The 17,531-nt window shown below is 36.7% G+C and overlaps 1 protein-coding gene across 8 annotated transcripts in view; it reads left to right on the top strand.

Annotated features, from left to right (window-relative positions):
• The window catches only part of CHD9 (chromodomain helicase DNA binding protein 9), a 100,426-nt gene extending 87,319 nt beyond the window's left edge, over positions 1–13,107 (top strand). For 7 of the 8 annotated variants that reach the window (XM_082319866.1, XM_082319860.1, XM_082319863.1 and 4 more), the window contains 7 exons: positions 1,288–1,560; positions 2,410–2,578; positions 3,629–3,768; positions 4,281–4,502; positions 5,320–5,448; positions 7,493–7,597; positions 9,723–13,107. In XM_082319866.1, the coding sequence (XP_082175992.1) occupies positions 1,288–1,560; positions 2,410–2,578; positions 3,629–3,768; positions 4,281–4,502; positions 5,320–5,448; positions 7,493–7,597; positions 9,723–10,586 (1,902 nt within the window). In that variant the 3' untranslated portion in view covers positions 10,587–13,107. The remainder of the gene's footprint in view (positions 1–1,287; positions 1,561–2,409; positions 2,579–3,628; positions 3,769–4,280; positions 4,503–5,319; positions 5,449–7,492; positions 7,598–9,722) is intronic. The other variant, XM_082319867.1, reaches the window with a different exon arrangement.
• Positions 13,108–17,531: the final 4,424 nt, after the last annotated feature.

Raw genomic sequence — 17,531 nt, 5'->3', positions numbered from 1 at the left:
GACATATTCTGAGTCTGAAAAATCTACTTGCTTTTGTATGCTTGTCAGTATTACACTTACAGGTTTTAGTGTGTCACCTTTTTTTTGTCCTAAGCATAGGAAAGCCCATGTGACGTTAACTTTTGTGACATTTTTTGATGCTTATGTTTTTCAATAGCTCTAAAGAAATTTTAGCATGTTTAATGTGTGGCTACGCATATGGTATATAAAAAAAAATACAGTGGCATTTTAATAAAAAACATAACTTCAAAATCTCCTTCTGTGGAACTGGCATGAGTTGCAAATCAGCTTGGAAATTCAGAGCCAGATAACAAGCTTGTAATGAAGGAAGAGTTTCAAGGTCAGGCAGTTGAGGAAAGTCTGAAAAGGAGGGCACCGCAGGAGACAAAAAGGGTGATGAAACAGGGAAAATAGATGTAGGATCTGAACTTTCAGGAGCTTTTAGTTATTGTTATGTTTGCTCCTGGAAGATGCATTTGAATCTAAATACTACTTTTCATAATTTTTGAATGTTCATTTTGAGAAGGGGAGCATAACTTTCATGACACAGGTGCTTGGCAGATTGTGAAAAATGACATTCAGAGTGTACAAAATCAGACTTTAAATACAGGGGAGGGTCTTGAACTTGGCGAAAAATGTTTGCTTACAGAACAGGTAATTTTAGTGTTCACATTTTTTATTCACAAATAACTGCACTCTGAAAGTATCAGGAAGTTTGGTAGTTTCTGGAGTTTACTTAGCTGAGTTTATTGGGATTTGAGATCTATGTATTTTGCAGGTGTGTGAAGTCAAATCTGTGTTTGGTGTCTGAGAATGTGAATGAGAAATAATATGATTTTAAAAGGTAAAATGAGACATGAATAAAAGTCTGTAGGTTTAGTTTTATAAATGCTGTTTGCCAGATACGTTATGGTGCTGCCCACGGGTTCAGACCCTGCTACCAATGAGTCAAAGCCAGACCCACAATTCCTACTTTAGTAGTTACTATATCTTTCCTTTAAAAATCAATGAGATAATGTGTTTCAAGCATTTGCAGGCCCCAGACCCTGTATAGATGAGATTGCATATTTGTTTACAGGTGGTGAAATTAAGTACAGAGGTAGCTTTCACAAAGTTTTACAGGGAATCTGTACAAATCCAGGAACTTAGAAATCTTTTCGGTCCAACTCCTGTGATTAACAATTTTGTCATTTCTCTTCTTTTTAGAATTAGAAGGTAATATATAAATGTAATGTGTACAGTGTTGGTAAGCATTACTCTTATAAAAATATTTTCTCTGGTTTTTAGGATCGAGTTATGATTAATCGACTTGATAGTATTTGTCAGACAGTGTTGAAAGGTAAATGGCCTTCAGCAAGAAGGAGCTATGACAGCAGTACGGTGGCATCTTTCTACACAACCAAACTTCTGGATAGCCCAGGTGCAGCTGCAGATTACAGTGAAGCCAGTGCACCAACACCCCCTCTTGCAGGTGTTAAAGAAGAATATGATCAATCACCACAGATGTCAAAGGTGAAGAAGCATGTACGAGAAAAGGAGTTTACAGTGAAAATCAATGACGTATGTTTATTTTTATTGCCCTAGGACCTGATTGCGATTGCGGTGTGCGGCATGCTTTACCTGCAAGTGGCTGCCTGCTCTCACTCTCACTTCCTTCACACACTTGTTTGTGGGTATTTGGGTCTGCTGCTTCTGGGCATTGAGTGTTTGGTTTTGGGGTTTGTTTTTTGGGGGGGTGGCAGGGTTGTTTGGTTTTTTGTTTTGGGGTTTTTTTGTTGTGTTTTTTTTTTTTTCTTTTTCTTTTTTTAATTTACATAAGCCACTGGAAGGAATCACTGTTATTTCTCTCTCTGAATTGACATTTTGCCATTCTGGTGCTTCCTCAGACAGCCTGTTTGATGCTGTTTCTAAGAAGTCTGGTTAGTAAAAAAGGTGTTTCTGTTTGGCTTTTTTTGAACATTTCAGCATATCCTATCCAGCAAGCACTTTATTATTCCATGGCCTTTTGGAGGGTTACAGGTAAATTTCCCAGTTTAAATGCAGGCTAGAAGCTTCAAACATTTTTCTTATCTGTAGTTTGAGACCTGTTGGTAGCACATAAAAATGTATGAAAATTTCCTCTTGTAATTGGCCTTGGCATTTCTTTAGGACTAGATTAGGGAGCTAGACAACTGTTCAGTGTCTGGATTTTTCAGTTAAGATAGTAGATAATTTAAAATTTATATTCATAGAAGCAATTCCATGAAATTTCTGTTTAGATTTTTTTTTTTACATGGAAGAGAAGCAAGACTTCTTTTAAGGTCATTCTTCCTCAACTCTTCTGGAGTAACTGTCTGTGAGAATCCTGATTATGAAGTAGTCATTTCTGTTTCAGAAGAGACTCTTCTAACCCTGGGATTTATTTAACAGGAAGGTGGTTTGAAATTGACTTTTCAGAAGCAGGGACTGTCTCAGAAAAGGCCATTTGAAAGCGAGGAAGGTGCATTGGGACAGCAGCAATACCTGGCTCGGCTACGTGAACTCCAGAATGCTTCAGAAATCAGCCTTGTCAACTTCCCAAAATCACTTCCCGAATCAGGTACATAAAATATCAGAGGGCATAAGAGTTAGTAACGAATCTTATCTTCTGGGTTCTTCTGTTGATCTCCATGTATAGGCAGTGGAGAGAGATGTTTGCAACGTTATTTGTTCTAAACTGCAGTCTGGAGGAATTCTCTCCAGTGTGCTAGGGAAACTGGGCACCTAAGTTGAGGCATGAGGTTGAACCACATGAATACTCTCTCACAGGGTCAGTTACTGTAACATTCATTTATTAGTAGGATGCCATTATACATTATACACACCCCTACAAGAAGATTTTAATAATTATAAAGTGCATCGCTCTACAGTGACAGTAGTCAGTTTAAATCAGAACTTACTGTGGCTAGTTTGTAAGTAAAGATGAAGAGTTCCAGATTTATGCCTGCATTAATGTGCACTCTTGATATTCTTTCCTGTGTCTCATGTAAAGAAACAGTGGAGGGCAATAGTTGAGAACCAATTTTTTGGCTTACAGCCAAAAACTTGCAGCTTATTTTCATAAAAAATAACAGTAGGTGTACACTGACAAATAAAAATGAGCCTAAAGTAAGCAGTTAAAATTTGCATTAAAATATTTGAAATTATTAGAATTGGGTGCTTGATTTAGGCCAGCTTCTGATTAAATGACTGCAGTTCATTGAGATCGCATACATACGCAGATGAGAACATTTCCTTTAAAAAAAAAAACTACCCTTCACTTGCGTTTTGTAGTTTCTTGTTCTTTTGCAACATACCATTAAGGTCTTGTTATAAACATTTATTTAGGGATGTCTGCCTCTGAGTGTGTGTGATGTCAGCAGTTTTTAACAGGTCTCCTCCCTGTACAGATTTATTTGGAGGGGGTGGGGGGCAGTAATAGAAAACTTTCATAGTAGAGTGGCTTTTCAGAGCCTGATATTAAGTAGGCAATTTTTGTTAGATATTACATGTAGAAATTATATGCACTGGCACAATTTCAGGTAATTTTATTTCCTTTTTTTATTCAGACATGTTTCTTCTTATAAACAGCTCAAGCATCTGATGCTAATTTTATTGCATCATTAATTAGGTACTTCCAGTCACTTAACAGCCAGTGCCAATGGAATCGTAGTTGACAGTCAGCCTGTAGTCAAAAAGAGAAGAGGAAGAAGGAAGAATGTGGAGGGAGTTGATGTCCTCTTTATAAATAGAAATAAACAGCCTAATCATGTAAGTAACCTCGATTTTAGATCTAAAAATAAGGTCCAGATTACTGTTAATCCCTTAACTGAGCATAACCAGCTGTCAACATACAACAAAAACTTTATTACTCAAAACTGTTGGGTTGGTTTTTTTCCTGAAATTGTTCACTGACAGTTTGACTACACAAATGAGAACTGGTAGAGTTTTACTGAATATTGGATATATTCAATATTGCTAACTGTTTTTAAAAAGTAAGTTTAATTCTGGTTTTGATGAACTGTAATTAACAATGTATTATTAAAACCTTGATATTTGACCTAGCAACACTTTCTGACATCCTTTCCTGTAACATCTGTTACAGGACCTGATTGTACCATGACTTAAAAGGAGCTATATTTATGGCATGAGTAATCTCACTGAGTCCTTGAGTGTGTGCACAATGATCTGCAGGACTGTGGCCTTCATTGTATCATACATGAAATAATTGTGATGGTTTGTTTTCTATGGAGAGCTTAGTCAAATGTTTTGAATTTCTCTAGGTTAATCCAGGTATTAACTCCTGTCAAGTTGCTGCAGGAATAAACCCAGCACTCACTTACACGCAGTCCCAAGGCATGCTTGATGCAGAGAGTCCAGTTCCTGTTATTAACCTAAAAGATGGAACAAGGCTTGCAGGTGATGATGCCCCCAAAAGGAAAGATTTAGAAAGGTGGCTTAAAGAACATCCTGGATATGTTGAAGATTCAGGAGCTTGTATTCCTGTGAGTATTCCTTTCAGCTCTGTTTTAGCAAAATAGCAAAACATTCCTCATAAAATGTATTTGAATCTGTATTCTACGTTACATGGAATTATTTTTTCCTTGTTCTTCTATTTTGTTCAGGAAAAGGAAAATGTCTGTTTCTTTTTACGTAATCTGGGCTCCGCAAGCCTTCCTTTTCCCTCACAAACGCAATTGCCAAGAAAAGCAATACTAAACAAAGACATTTGATCTTTGTCTAGTTTCACCTAGGATTAAAAAAAATTATCTAAGATAAGAAAACTCATGTTACCATCATACTGATGATAGGAACTGAAAATGTGTACCAGCATATTTAGTGATACACAAGAGGATTAAAGACTATTGTGGGATGTATCTCATAACTACATTACAGTGCTATGGTAGTGATGTTTGTGTGGGTATGATGTTCTCATTTTACCTCTGAATTTGAGATTTGTTAATGTTGAACAGAATGTAAGAAAATCATATCTATGATGTCTGGAATAACAACCTTATTTATTCATAAAGATCTTATAATACAAAATAGTAGCAACATTCCTGACAGTTAAAGCACTGTTGAAAACTGAAGAATTATTAAAATAAAGCAATGGGTAGAGGCATCAGAGAGAGGATTTAGTGCTGTCTACTGGGCTGCTTATTATATGATTGTGATTAGTAAATTAGTGTTGTTACTAAAACATTTCTGAAATCAAAGATGACTTCAAATGAATGCCTGACTCAAGAGAATGCACAGGTATCTTACCATTTTTAAGACAGGTATATCAGAAAGATAATTGGCTTTTTAATTCCTTTATAACAGAGGATGCAACTGCACGATGGGAGGCCCAAGCAAAAAAGACACCGTTGTCGAAATCCTAATAAACTGGACGTTAATAGTTTGACTGGTGAAGAACGTGTTCAGCTCATAAATAGAAGAAATGCGAGAAAGGTATTCATATTACTGTTCCCATTCTGATGTTCCCCAAATGAAAAGTCACCTGAAATGAAGACTTCTAACATTACACTTGCTAAAGTACGGTGTACAAATGAAAGGTTTTTGTTTTAAGGTTTTGGCACAGACCAAGAAAGTCAATGACAGTCTTCTAGTAAATGTTTTGTAATAACTATGAAGATATGTAAGATATGGCTAGAAACTTACCCTGTGGTTTATGTTCAGATAGAATTGAACACTCTGTATCACAGTGTTTGTGCCATTGACTAATACAGAGGCATAGCCACTGAAATACATGTTGCTCTGATCAAGGTAGCAGTGTTCTCAGAAGTTCTAAACTTTGTGTACATCTTTTCATTATTACTTTTGACATGATTAAAATTATATTGGTAGTGCATCCTGCATAGAAACTTGTCCATTGGAATTGCATAAATCCTGTGTATTTGATTATTTTGCTTTTTTCTTTCTTCAGTTATCTCTGGCATTTGACCTTTATGGTTCACTGGTATATATCCGTTGCAAATCTCATTGCTAGGTTAAACAGTAATGTAACAGGGGAACAAAAGTAGAAGGGAGATTCTTGTATAAAACCCTAACAGTGGAAGATGGGAGACCAGGTGTTGATTTCTAGTTTTTGGACAGGTGATCAAAGTTTGGGAAAGGTATAATGCATTTGAATAGGTTTGGGGAAGGCTAAAAGGCAATATTTGAGAAAACCATGCAGAACATTACTGTTTATTGAACACATTTGGACAGATGTGTGGGGTGGTGTCTTTGAATGTCAATGTAGTACCAGAGCAGCAGTCCAGTGGGAGTCTTTGAGGTATTGCGTCAATGTATGGAGCGTTTTCTCTTGTGATACTGCTAGCTTTTCTTTTTGTTAAGAGAGCAGTAGCAAGGAAAGCAGGAATTTTTTTTTTTTTTTTATGCTGCTGTATTAAGGTCAGAAGCTTTTTGCATCTGTAGAGGAGAGTGAGGCAGAATTTGAGAGTCTTTAATCTCTTCAGTGCATTGAGACAGGAGTTCTAAAGAGGAACCTGTATGGTTGCTAGTCTCTTGAAAAACAGACCCTTGGCTGCTCTACAGTAAGCCATGCCCTGAGGAATCTTCAAAGTTGATGATCAAGGAGGGAGAGATTTGATCTGTGCTTGCTGTAGAAGCCTGTGTTTTTATGATGGCTTTTTTTCTTTAATAAATTTCCACACCATAGTTGAGACTCTGTTCTGTTACTTTGTTAACCTTAGTTTTCCCATTTATAACCTGTCCCCAACTTCTCTGCATCACCAAACTCCTTTTGTCTCATTTTCTTTTTTAGTTCAGTTACACATTTAGTAGCAGGGGGTGACGGGACCAAAAGTAGCCTAGAAAATGTGAGTTTGAGTTTGTAGTGCGTAGAGAAAGTTGAGCAGAAACTGGAATTCGTTTTCCTTTCTTCTTTCTACCATGTTATCTTTCTGGATCTGAATAATACTTCTGATTAATTTGAAAGCTTACTTTCCTGCTTTTATGATTTTATTAAGACATGCTGTCTAGCAATCTTAACTTGGCCTGTTTTGCATGAAAAAACCCCAAGAAGTAATTTCATAAGAGAAGCAGAACCTCTTAATGGAAGCATTTTTAGAGGTTGACTGAGGTGATAGGACTGATTTAGTGGATAAAGGAAAAGTTTAACAAGATTGTAGTTACAGCCTTCCTGGTAATACTTGGACCATTACTGTTCTCTGTTCGTGTGGTTGGTCTTCCATTCATTGCATTTCTAAATAAACTCCGATATATGACACTAGTAGGAATGTCAAATACTGAAGTTGCAAAATATGAGTTTAATAGATGAGTTTGAGCTTAGTAGATTTAGAACAAATCAGGAGTATCTCACATACACCACCAAGAATCAGTCAAAAGCTATATCATACTCATTGATAATTTAAAGTGAAACTTTGTGTTGTTTTATATAAAAGGCAAAAATGAAACAGTGTCAGGTATGAATGTTGCCTTTTCTTATTGAATGAGAAGTATTTCCTGACTTCTATCTTCTGCTTCTCAGGTGGGGGGTGCGTTTGCTCCCCCTCTGAAGGATTTGTGCAGGTTCTTGAAAGAAAATCCAGAGTATGGAGTGGCTCCTGAATGGGGAGAAGTAGTAAAACAATCTGTGAGTATTTGCAGAATAAGATAACTGTGACATGAAATGTATCTTAAAAACAAACAAGGCAAACAGGAAAAAAAAAAAGGCATGCCAAAAGGCATTCTTCTCATTTCTGGTATTATATTAAATGCGGAATGTGAGTCAATGTTAGCTTTTTTTCTGCCAGCTCAGTTCCCTAAACTGGTTTGCTGGCACAGCTGTGAATAGGAGGAAGGGAGGGACAGTGGCTGGCAACCCCAAATTAGAGATTTGATTAAAGGTGCTATAATACCGTGATTTTTCCATCTCATAAATGTAGCCTTGAAGGTTTTTAGGAAAGGTATTAGCCTGCAGAATACTTTGTTATTCTTAAAGTTGCAGTTAGGAAGATAAATATAATTTTAAGTACTTACTTTACTTTTTAATTAATTTACTTTCAGTGTGCACCTTCAATAAACTACTATCCTCAATCAAAATGTAAATCAAGTATTAATAGAGCTGTTTTCTACTACTTAGAATTTCTGTTTTCTATTTCTTAAAGGTTTTATTTTTAGCTAAAAACCACTGTTAAGATTCCAGTGGAGGGAACCAGGTTAATATATTAATATACTTTTAGGAGTAGGTCTGCACTACAACTACAGTGTTGCCCATGTATGGATTACCCACGCAGTTAGTGATAAGAGTACTACATTCCCTGGTAGTCCTGAGCCAGCTTCTTACTAGTAGCAAGATGCATTCAGTGAGTTTGAGGGTTTTTGTTTTGTTTGAGGTTTGTACTTGGTTAAATTTAAAAGAAGAAAGTTTTTTGATAGACTTTGTCCACAGTTCCAGCAAAACAGCAGGTACGCCTTTGCATTACGGGAATTATTACATAGCTTGTCTGTCTTTCCTTTTAAGTGTCATTGGTTCAAGTATGGTGTATGTTTCTGAATTCATTTCCTGTTTGCCTTGAAGATAAGGACATATTTTGAACTTCAAAAAGTTGTGTTGTATATTGAAGAATGGTTTCTGAGTAACCCACTTACCGTTCCATTCCATGTGTCCAACAGAAGTGAAGATGGTTTTGTCAATATTCTTGTGAAGTCTGTTTCCTCACCTACTTCTCAGAAGTATATTATATTTATGCTACACCTTCAGCCTCTGGCAAAGAAATGACCAAGTTCATTTTTTTTTCTAGTTCACTGTCAACAGAACTTGTAATTTTTCTGTGAAGTTCTAAATGCCAGTCTTTGCAGTACCCTTGTGGGACATTCTGGCAGAAAAACAGTTAACTAGGAACAGGGTTAGGCTGCAGTGAATAAAGGTATAAATAATAGCAGAATTACTTCTAGAACTTAGTAGTGATCCACAGGACAGAAGAACAGAGCATGAGTTCTGAATTCCTCTATTTGTGTTAGGCTAGTTTAAATTAGAGATATTTGCTGGGGAAAAAATGGCTATTGTAGTATGGAGGTGAGTAATAGTTGATTTTACGGTTGCCATTTTTAAGAGGAATTTTCAAAACAATGCATTTCAAAGTGAATAATATTAGTATCCATTGCAATTCTTTCTTCATCATTAGGTAGGAGGGCTTACAGAGGTGAAGTAATACTGTGCAAGCCCTAAAAAGAAGTGCTCTGAATTTCACTTATTGAACTTGAGTCTTTACTGTTTATTCTTAAGTTTATGGATGAGGTGAAATATGAGCATGTTAAACAGACACTAGCATTAATAAAAAGGGCTTGGAGATTGTTGGTCTGTATGCAATCACACATTTATATTTACATTGAGTAATTTTTTTAATTAAACTGTCAAATGATTGCAATGTGGTAATATTGCAAAGCAATGCTGTTTTAGATCTTAAATTGAGATTGCTCCTGTCATTAGCTATATTTGGCTTGATCTGCAAACAAACCTCTAAGGACGAGTTAGCAGAGGGTCTGAGAAGATACCTGTGTAGACCTGACTGTGGAAGTGGGCCTTTACACGTTTGAGATGTGATAGGACAAAAGTCACCACAAATTCCACTGAGCTGTCTGGAGATCATGCTGCTGTGCTAACATACCAGAATGATCTTTGTCAGTGTTACTGTGTGCTTGGGTCTTTTGTTTGCTTTTACTTCTCTATCTTTAAGCTCTCAAAATACTAAAAATGCCCAATGTGTCCCTTGCAGGGATTTCTTCCAGAAGGTATGTTTGACCGTATTCTCACTGGACCTGTTGTGCGGGAAGAAGTAAGCCGGAGAGGAAGGCGCCCCAAAAGTGAGATTGCTAAGGCAACAGCAGCTGCAGCAGCTGCCACCGCTGCAAACGTATCGGTTAACCCTCTGCTAGCTAATGGATTGCTTCCAGGAGTGGATCTGCCTAGTCTTCAGGCCTTACAACAAAACCTGCAAAACCTGCAGTCGCTGCAAGTAACAGCAGGATTAATGGGAATGCCAGCTGGCTTAACTACTGGAGGAGAAGCAAAGAACATGGCTGCCATGTTCCCCATGCTGCTGTCAGGGATGGCTGGATTACCAAACTTGCTGGGCATGGGAGGACTTCTAACAAAGTCTACAGAATCTACTTCAGAGGAAAAAAAGGGAAGCGATTCAAAGGAGGCAGATATAAAGAAAGAAAGGACAGAAGACCAAAATACAGATACTGGTGGTGAAAACTCTGTTTCAAGTTCTCCTTCAACATCCTCTGCTGCTGCAGCTGCCAATCCTCTCTCTCTTAACCCATTACTTCTGTCCAACATACTTTACCCAGGGATGCTTCTCACTCCAGGCCTTAATCTTCATATCCCAGCTTTGTCTCAGTCTAATATTTTTGATGTACAGAACAGTGAAAGCAATGACACAGGCTCAGCCAAGCCCACAGAAGAAAAGGAGGAAAATTCTAGGGTTAGAGATCAGGAAGACAAAGGGGGAACAGAGCCAAGCTCTCACAATGAAAACAGCACAGATGAGGGTTCAGAGAAAGCAGATGCTTCATCTGGATCTGATAGTACATCGTCTTCATCTGAGGATTCAGATTCTAGTGATGAAGACTGACCCCAGACTCTGCACTTAAATTATAAACTGATTTTGAATTTATTCTTTAATTATTTCATTGTAAATAACCCAGTGTTGAGTGCATCAATGATTTACTGACCGAACATTTCAGTATTTGTTTAGAAGTGCAAACTGCTTTCAGAGACGTTTTGCATGTAATATTTCTTGAAGTTCATAAGTTTCTGAACTTGTATGTACTATCAAATACACAATGGTGTAAAATTACAACAAAAGGCATTATAATTTTGTTGGGGGGTTAATTTTATGAAAATAATGCTCAAGTAAGAGCTGTATATTTAATATATTTGCAGTGAACACAGAATACTTTATGCATATTATTGATTTAATTTGAATATAGTTTTACAGCCTCCTTGACACTTATAATTTACAGATCAAAACTCAGCAATAATTTGGGCAGCTAATGAATGTCATGAAAGCTGTAGAATCTACATCACCATCCATTGCTTTAATTACATGAAAATGCTCTAGTGTTGTGATGCACTGCTGTTTCCAATTCAGGTACAAGTGTGTTTAAAAGAAGATAAATTTTTCCCAATCAGCCAATTAAACTGGCTACCTGTTACCTCAGCTGAGTTAGTTTAGGAAGTTTACATTGGTTTCTATTACTTGTTTTCAGGTTTTGTTTTGTTTTCTAAAGACATCCTGTATATCATGTTAAAATCTGAGTTATTTTGAGATATGACTGTTGGGGTTTTTTTCCCCCCTTACTACAATTGCTGTTCTTTGACAGCAGTAAGGGGATATTAAACCAAAAACTGTCTTATCTCATGCTACTTGGCACCACGTAGATCTATTTAGTTTACACCTTGCAAAGTTTTGGGCTCCCTCTGCAGAATTAAAAGTCCCAAAATGAGGAGTAGTTTCCCCAAGACTCAGAAGAGGCAAACTGTCATAAAGTGCCACTGAAAAGACCTTTCAACACTGCATACTTCATGTAAAAATTGTTTGTTTGCTTTGTTTGTGTAGATTTCTATTTGTGTTTTATGTCATAAAACCTCCTGGAGTTACCAGTTAATAATGGTAAATAAAGTATAGATAGTTTTGAACTCCTTTTGAGTTTAAACTTCTCTGCAGATTTAAATCTGACTAAATATTAAATATGACCCAAAATCATTATTGGGATATCACTTCATATATTATGCTGAGTTACCCACTAAAAAAAAAGCACTTTGAATAGCAAGGAAGACAAATTATTCCTAGAAACCACAATAACAGGGCATAAGGCATCTGTTTAAGTCCAAATCCTTAGAACCCTTTACTATATAAAATCTGTCTAATATTTGATGTGTGATATGATTCCTCCTTCTTCTTAAGCTGCTATTACTCTGACACAGTCGAGGCCCAGATTCACATTTACAGAAGTTCTGAACTGACTGAGACTTCAGTTGACCTTGGTAACATCGTTTGCAGTCCAAGAATAGGCAAGTGTTAAGAGAAAATAGATACAGGTACTAGTAGAAGTCATTGAAAAAGCTTTACAAAGGGATAAATTTAAAAATAAAAAACAAAAACTGTATATTTTGATATAGTTCTGTTGCTTGCTTGTACAGTAAAACAACTGTGTTGTTTTTTATCAAGAACTTTACCAATGAAATCTAAGTTTCTATGTGCAAAATAACTAGCCCCATGATTAGAAGCAGTATTACATGTAATTACACAATTATACAAGTACCATTTGGATTGTGCTGGTTATGTATTTTCCCAAATAGTATTCTGATTTTTGGCCCTTCATGCAGTGTCTTAGCAATAGTGAAAATTAAAAACTGCCAAGAGAAGGGGGTAGCAATTCTTCATCGGGGGGGGGGGGGGGGGAAGTATTTCATATTTAATATTTTGCCCTTTGTAATATATAGCACTTTTATTTAACTAGGATGCATCTATGAAATAGCCAAAGTTTTACAAACAGTTATTAACTTAGTTTGCTGATGGAGTATGTCAACAATACCATCACTTCCCACCCTTACCCCACAAAACAAATCCTAAATCTTGTGGCTAAAACCTAATTTATATCAGATTTATGAAATAAAGTATTTTCCTAATTATGGTCAAGTGAGTTTGGTTACCATTCTAGTGATTCTTTCTATGTAATAAGGCAATTACAGTTTCAAGTAATGAAGGCTGGTGTAGACTTGAACATAGTATATTGGGTTTATTTTTAATCAGTTTGAACCAGAAGGGGAAAAAATGTCCCACTATCCGCTAAACTATATGCAAATACGGTTGTATAAAGTTAAGGGTTATAAGGAAACCTCAGTAGAATTACACTAATACTGAAGTTAAAATTAAAAGGATATCCAAGGTGATGATAGTGTGTGTTGGTAGTTACTAAAAGAACCTTAGCTGTTATTGCCTTGTATTTCTATCCCTTGTTTCAGGCTTCATGATCCAAGTCTTAGTCCAGGTTTTTTTTGGACATTTGCAATATTTGCCAGTTGTGTTCTGTGTAGTCTGAATTTGCTTTCTGTAGTTGAACAAGCGTCTTAAAAAGTCATTTGTAATTTATTGAATTACTTTCTATGATGTTCTATAGAGCAAATGGAAGTTTAATTATTTTTTATTAAACATATTCTTTGACTACCCATGATGTCGGCCTCAGTATGTGAAAATAAAGCTGTCTGTCTAAGGATTAAACATGTATCTTTCAGCAGCAAAAGTTAAGTTTCAGTGTTACGCTCTAAAACTGAAATTATTCTTAAGACCTTAAAAGAGAAAAAAGAAAATTCAAGCCAAGGATGTAACGTGCGCGCACACACAGACACGCACACCCCCCGCCCAAGGCCATGCTTTACTGTTGTATAATTTTTCTGGGAATCAATTTCCTGTAATTCTGCTGTCTTACAAACAAAATAAGCTGTTGTTCCACCCCTTCAGTAGTTACGGTTAGAAAGGAGTATACAGTCTGACTTAATTTGAAATAATGATGCATCTAATGTTCCAGGGTAAGCATCTTGGCAGCAGAGTACCTTTTCAATCTTTCTTTTCAAAACTCTGCATTACTTTCTACATTTACTAAATCTTTTAATAATGTACACAGCACTTACTATTGCTGTTTTTCATATATTTCATACAGGGCACGGACATTTCTCCTGAATGTGAGTTGTCTCCTGGTTGTCAGGTGCCTTCTTGTTTTAACCTATCATTGCACTTGAATGATTCAGTGGTATCCTTCTTATTCCAGTCTGAATTTTGTCTTCAGATCGTGATCATCTTTTCTGAGCTTCTGCTTTCTCACATCTGTACACAGGTGATAAAAATGCACATGTGCCTATGAGCTCTGTTCTCACGTTCTCCTGTTTCTTTGTTCCTCGGAAGTCCTGCAGAATCCCTAATAGTATTTTTTAAATTTATTTTTAGCAGGTCTATTAGAAAACTGTCACAGATTTAAAAAAAGGAGGGGAAAAAAACAAAAAGGAAAATTATGTCTTGTAATTTTAAAATCCAATCCTCTTAGTCTGTAAATTAAAATACAACTAGATGTATTTTTAAGTGGAACTGAAAAATCCAAGGAACAGATGATCTAGGCACAGTAGTGGTGTTTAATTTATTGCACTCCTTTGAACTTTTTTGAAGCAGTATCTGGATATGGTGATTAGATGAGACTATTAACAAGGTGTCCCAGGCAAATTCCTGTCCTATTTGTTATATCTTGTCTCTGAAAAAATTTTCTGCCATTTTATTTAGTAATATATTTTTCATTTGTTGCTCTGTACGACAGTACTGATACACCCTCAAAACAAATGTTTACTTCCTAATGCCTGCATTTAAGCTGTAGTGAGGTGAAGTGTGCCCTGGTGTACATGGTTAATATAAAGGCATCTGCAGTGTAGCATTATATGAAATTGTGATGTGAAAGTTACTGACCTTTAGTTGTATAAACAGTTTCTGATCTAGTGTTATTACACCTATAATTATCTTCAACATAAGCAAGCTATATCACTGTAATGTGAGATTTACACTGCTGTAGCTGACCAACACTTCAAATTTTACATCTGTACGTTGTTGGGACATCGCAGTTACGCTGGTGTCTACAGAGGAGACTATACTAGCGTAGCCACGGGAGTTTACAAAATAACTCTCCTGGCTTATCTAAATGGTCCTAATGTTACACAGACAGGCAGTATCATTTCTTTATCACATTTAGAGGAAAAGGAAATAAAGATGATAGCTTTCCATAACTAAACAGTAAGAAAATCTTCATCGCTTTATTTTTAACTAATGATTTGTAAAATGAAATTTTTCTGTTAAAAGATACAGCAAGGACTTCTGATGGTTAAGTGTCTCTGATGACAAAGGTAGGTTTCAGTTAACGTTTCCCTGAGGAAAACTTGTTCTTTTAGGAGAAAACCTTTTCTAGCTTTTAGTAATTAAGTACATGTGAGGTACGTCTTTGAAAATATGGACAATAATACACAGAGGAAGGATGTTGAAATGCATTATAACTCTAGTGGTGTCAGTAAATTACATCATTTATTACTGCCAAAAGTTCCAGCCTGACAGAAATTACATTATTTTGATTGTTATATTTCAATTTTTTCACGTAGCATTTTAGGAACACTGTTCCCTGAGAAATAAATACAAAGAATTAAGGAAAATTTTCCACAAAACAGGGTGGGCTGAAGTCTTGAAATGGAGAAGTACATACAGGTAAGTACCTCCATTCAGAATAGTTATGACCCCAAAACATTTTGACTTACATAATTCAAATTTTAGCTTTAATTTAGAATATTTTATACTCTAGCTAGCTAATGCTCAGATTTCTTTTAAAAAAAACCCAAACTACTTTAGCATTAATCAAACTCTAGGATTTCTCTGCTTAAAAGGAGCTAGGGACATTTTCATATTAGACAAGTTAATGCTATGATTTTTTTTTTTTTTAACACTGCCTCCTTTCAGGCGCTCTCACACAAGGAAGGAAGGAAAGTGCCTCAGGATCCTGCCATAAAGCTGTTGTGCAAAATGAGGACGACTTTCCCCTTCCTCTTGTCCGCTTCAACCGTGAACGAGACCTAAGAGTGCAAAATTCTCATTAGTGTTCCGGGTAAGGTCTCTTCTGTGTATAAGGGAGGCTGGTTTGGGAAATTCTGGGGATCCTAATGTCGGATACGGTTATCATCATCTCTCCTTTTCACCAGAGCTCACCAAAACTGATAGTTCTCAAGCTGTTCTCTGCTCTCAGAAGAGAACAGCTTTTGATTTGGGAACTACTGTGTCAGCTCCTCTGCTTCACGCTGTTTGATCTCCGTTCAGCTTCTCAAAGCAGGTGGTAGGAGCTTGGCTTTTTGCTCCTGTAAGGCAGAGGTTCTAACTCCTAGTCCCTAAATAAGTTAAGTGTTCACTGCTTTATTTTTTTAATGCAGCAGCAATTCTAACCTAAATAAACTGATTTTCTTTTTTCACTTTTTATTGTTACGAATGTTTCTCAGAGTCATGAGATGAAGAAACGTTCTCCATTTCAAAAGACAGGCGAAATCTTCATGTAATCATTGGTCTTCATCAGCTGAGGCTTAAGGTAAAATACCAAATGTTGGAAGGTTCCTGATGAAGTCACGCACATTGACAAGATAGCAAGAAAGGTTTCTGTGGTGTGTTTTTTCTCTTTACGCAAATACTTCCAAGAGTTGGTCATCTTGGACTTGCCTTATTAGGAGATCAGATGTTGCCTGGTATGTACCTAGCCTTATCTGGGAGGCCACTTTATTTCCCTGCAGGTAGACAACATTAACCACCATTTCAAAAATTTCTTGTCAGAGTCAATCTTCACTACTTGGGGCCAGCACAGTCAGGGCCTGTGCCATGACTGTGCAGTATTTGTTTGGCCTCAAGATTCTTGTTTCTTGTATTTTGCAAGGAAACTACAGTTTATTATCAAAGTCACCAGGACAGAAAGAATTTGAGGCCATTTGCCTTATTTTTGTGCAACCCTATTTTGAAAAGGTTCACTAGTTGTTCTGTGAGCTGCAAATAGTACCTGTGTCTCTGGAGTGCCACCTGTCTGAAGAGCTCCGCTTGCTATGGCTACATTCCCCAGTGTGACGTTAGCGGGGGCCAGGGGGGGCCCAAAGAACAAGCCAAAGAAATACGTATGCCTGAAGCCCTTTGATGCTCTAAGTACCATTTGTAGTTCATACAGAAGTCCATTTCATAGCATGTTCATAAGCCAAGTTTCTGAAACGTCAGTAAAAAATGTATTTTATTGTAGGGTAGCGCAGCAGCTGTCACGGACCAAGACTGAGAGGATGTATGTGGTATCCCCATTAGAGTTTTGCATTGATGGTAACACTAGGGGCTGTAACTTCTTACAATATTGGTAGACATAATATGGAATCCAGTAGAGGAAATTATTTGAGTAATTAACATGCCAAATGAGGATCTCTATTTCAGTGTTCATGTTGAACATTGCTATTGTCTTGAATGAAATTCTTGCTTCTTTGTAAGGGGGGGGGGAAAGGTGGGGAGAGGTGAAGTGGAGGAACAAGTGAAGTTAAGTCCTCAGGGATGAAAAAGATTTCGGTGTGTCTGTTATGTCTAAAATGTTTCTTGTCTAAGTTTTCAGTAGACCATTAAATGAAAAATTACCTTTTACACAAGAGCAGTCAAGTTAAACCATTTATTTACATCTGGATGCATAAAAACATAGGTAAGTATGCAGGTGTAATCACAGCATAATAACCTTACCTTTAACCTAGGCTTTGTTTATCTTTTAATACTGTGGAGGTTTGTTACTTTTTTTTCTTTTTATCCAAAGGACTTCGAAAGAGTAGATTGTTTCTCAGTAGAAAGTAAAATACTGTAATTAAAGTTATTGCTGCTTTCTGCTTTAACAAATACTGTAAATCTAGCTTAACAGAAATGCCCTACAGTATTACATACAGACTTCTGGGTGGCAGAAAGCATCCCATCACTGCCCTGTATACCTCAAAGCAG

The sequence above is a fragment of the Platalea leucorodia genome, assembly GCF_965183815.1.
Source record: "Platalea leucorodia genome assembly, chromosome: 8".
NCBI classification, from domain to species: Eukaryota; Metazoa; Chordata; class Aves; order Pelecaniformes; family Threskiornithidae; genus Platalea; species Platalea leucorodia.
This window is presented reverse-complemented; position numbering and strand designations above follow the sequence as displayed.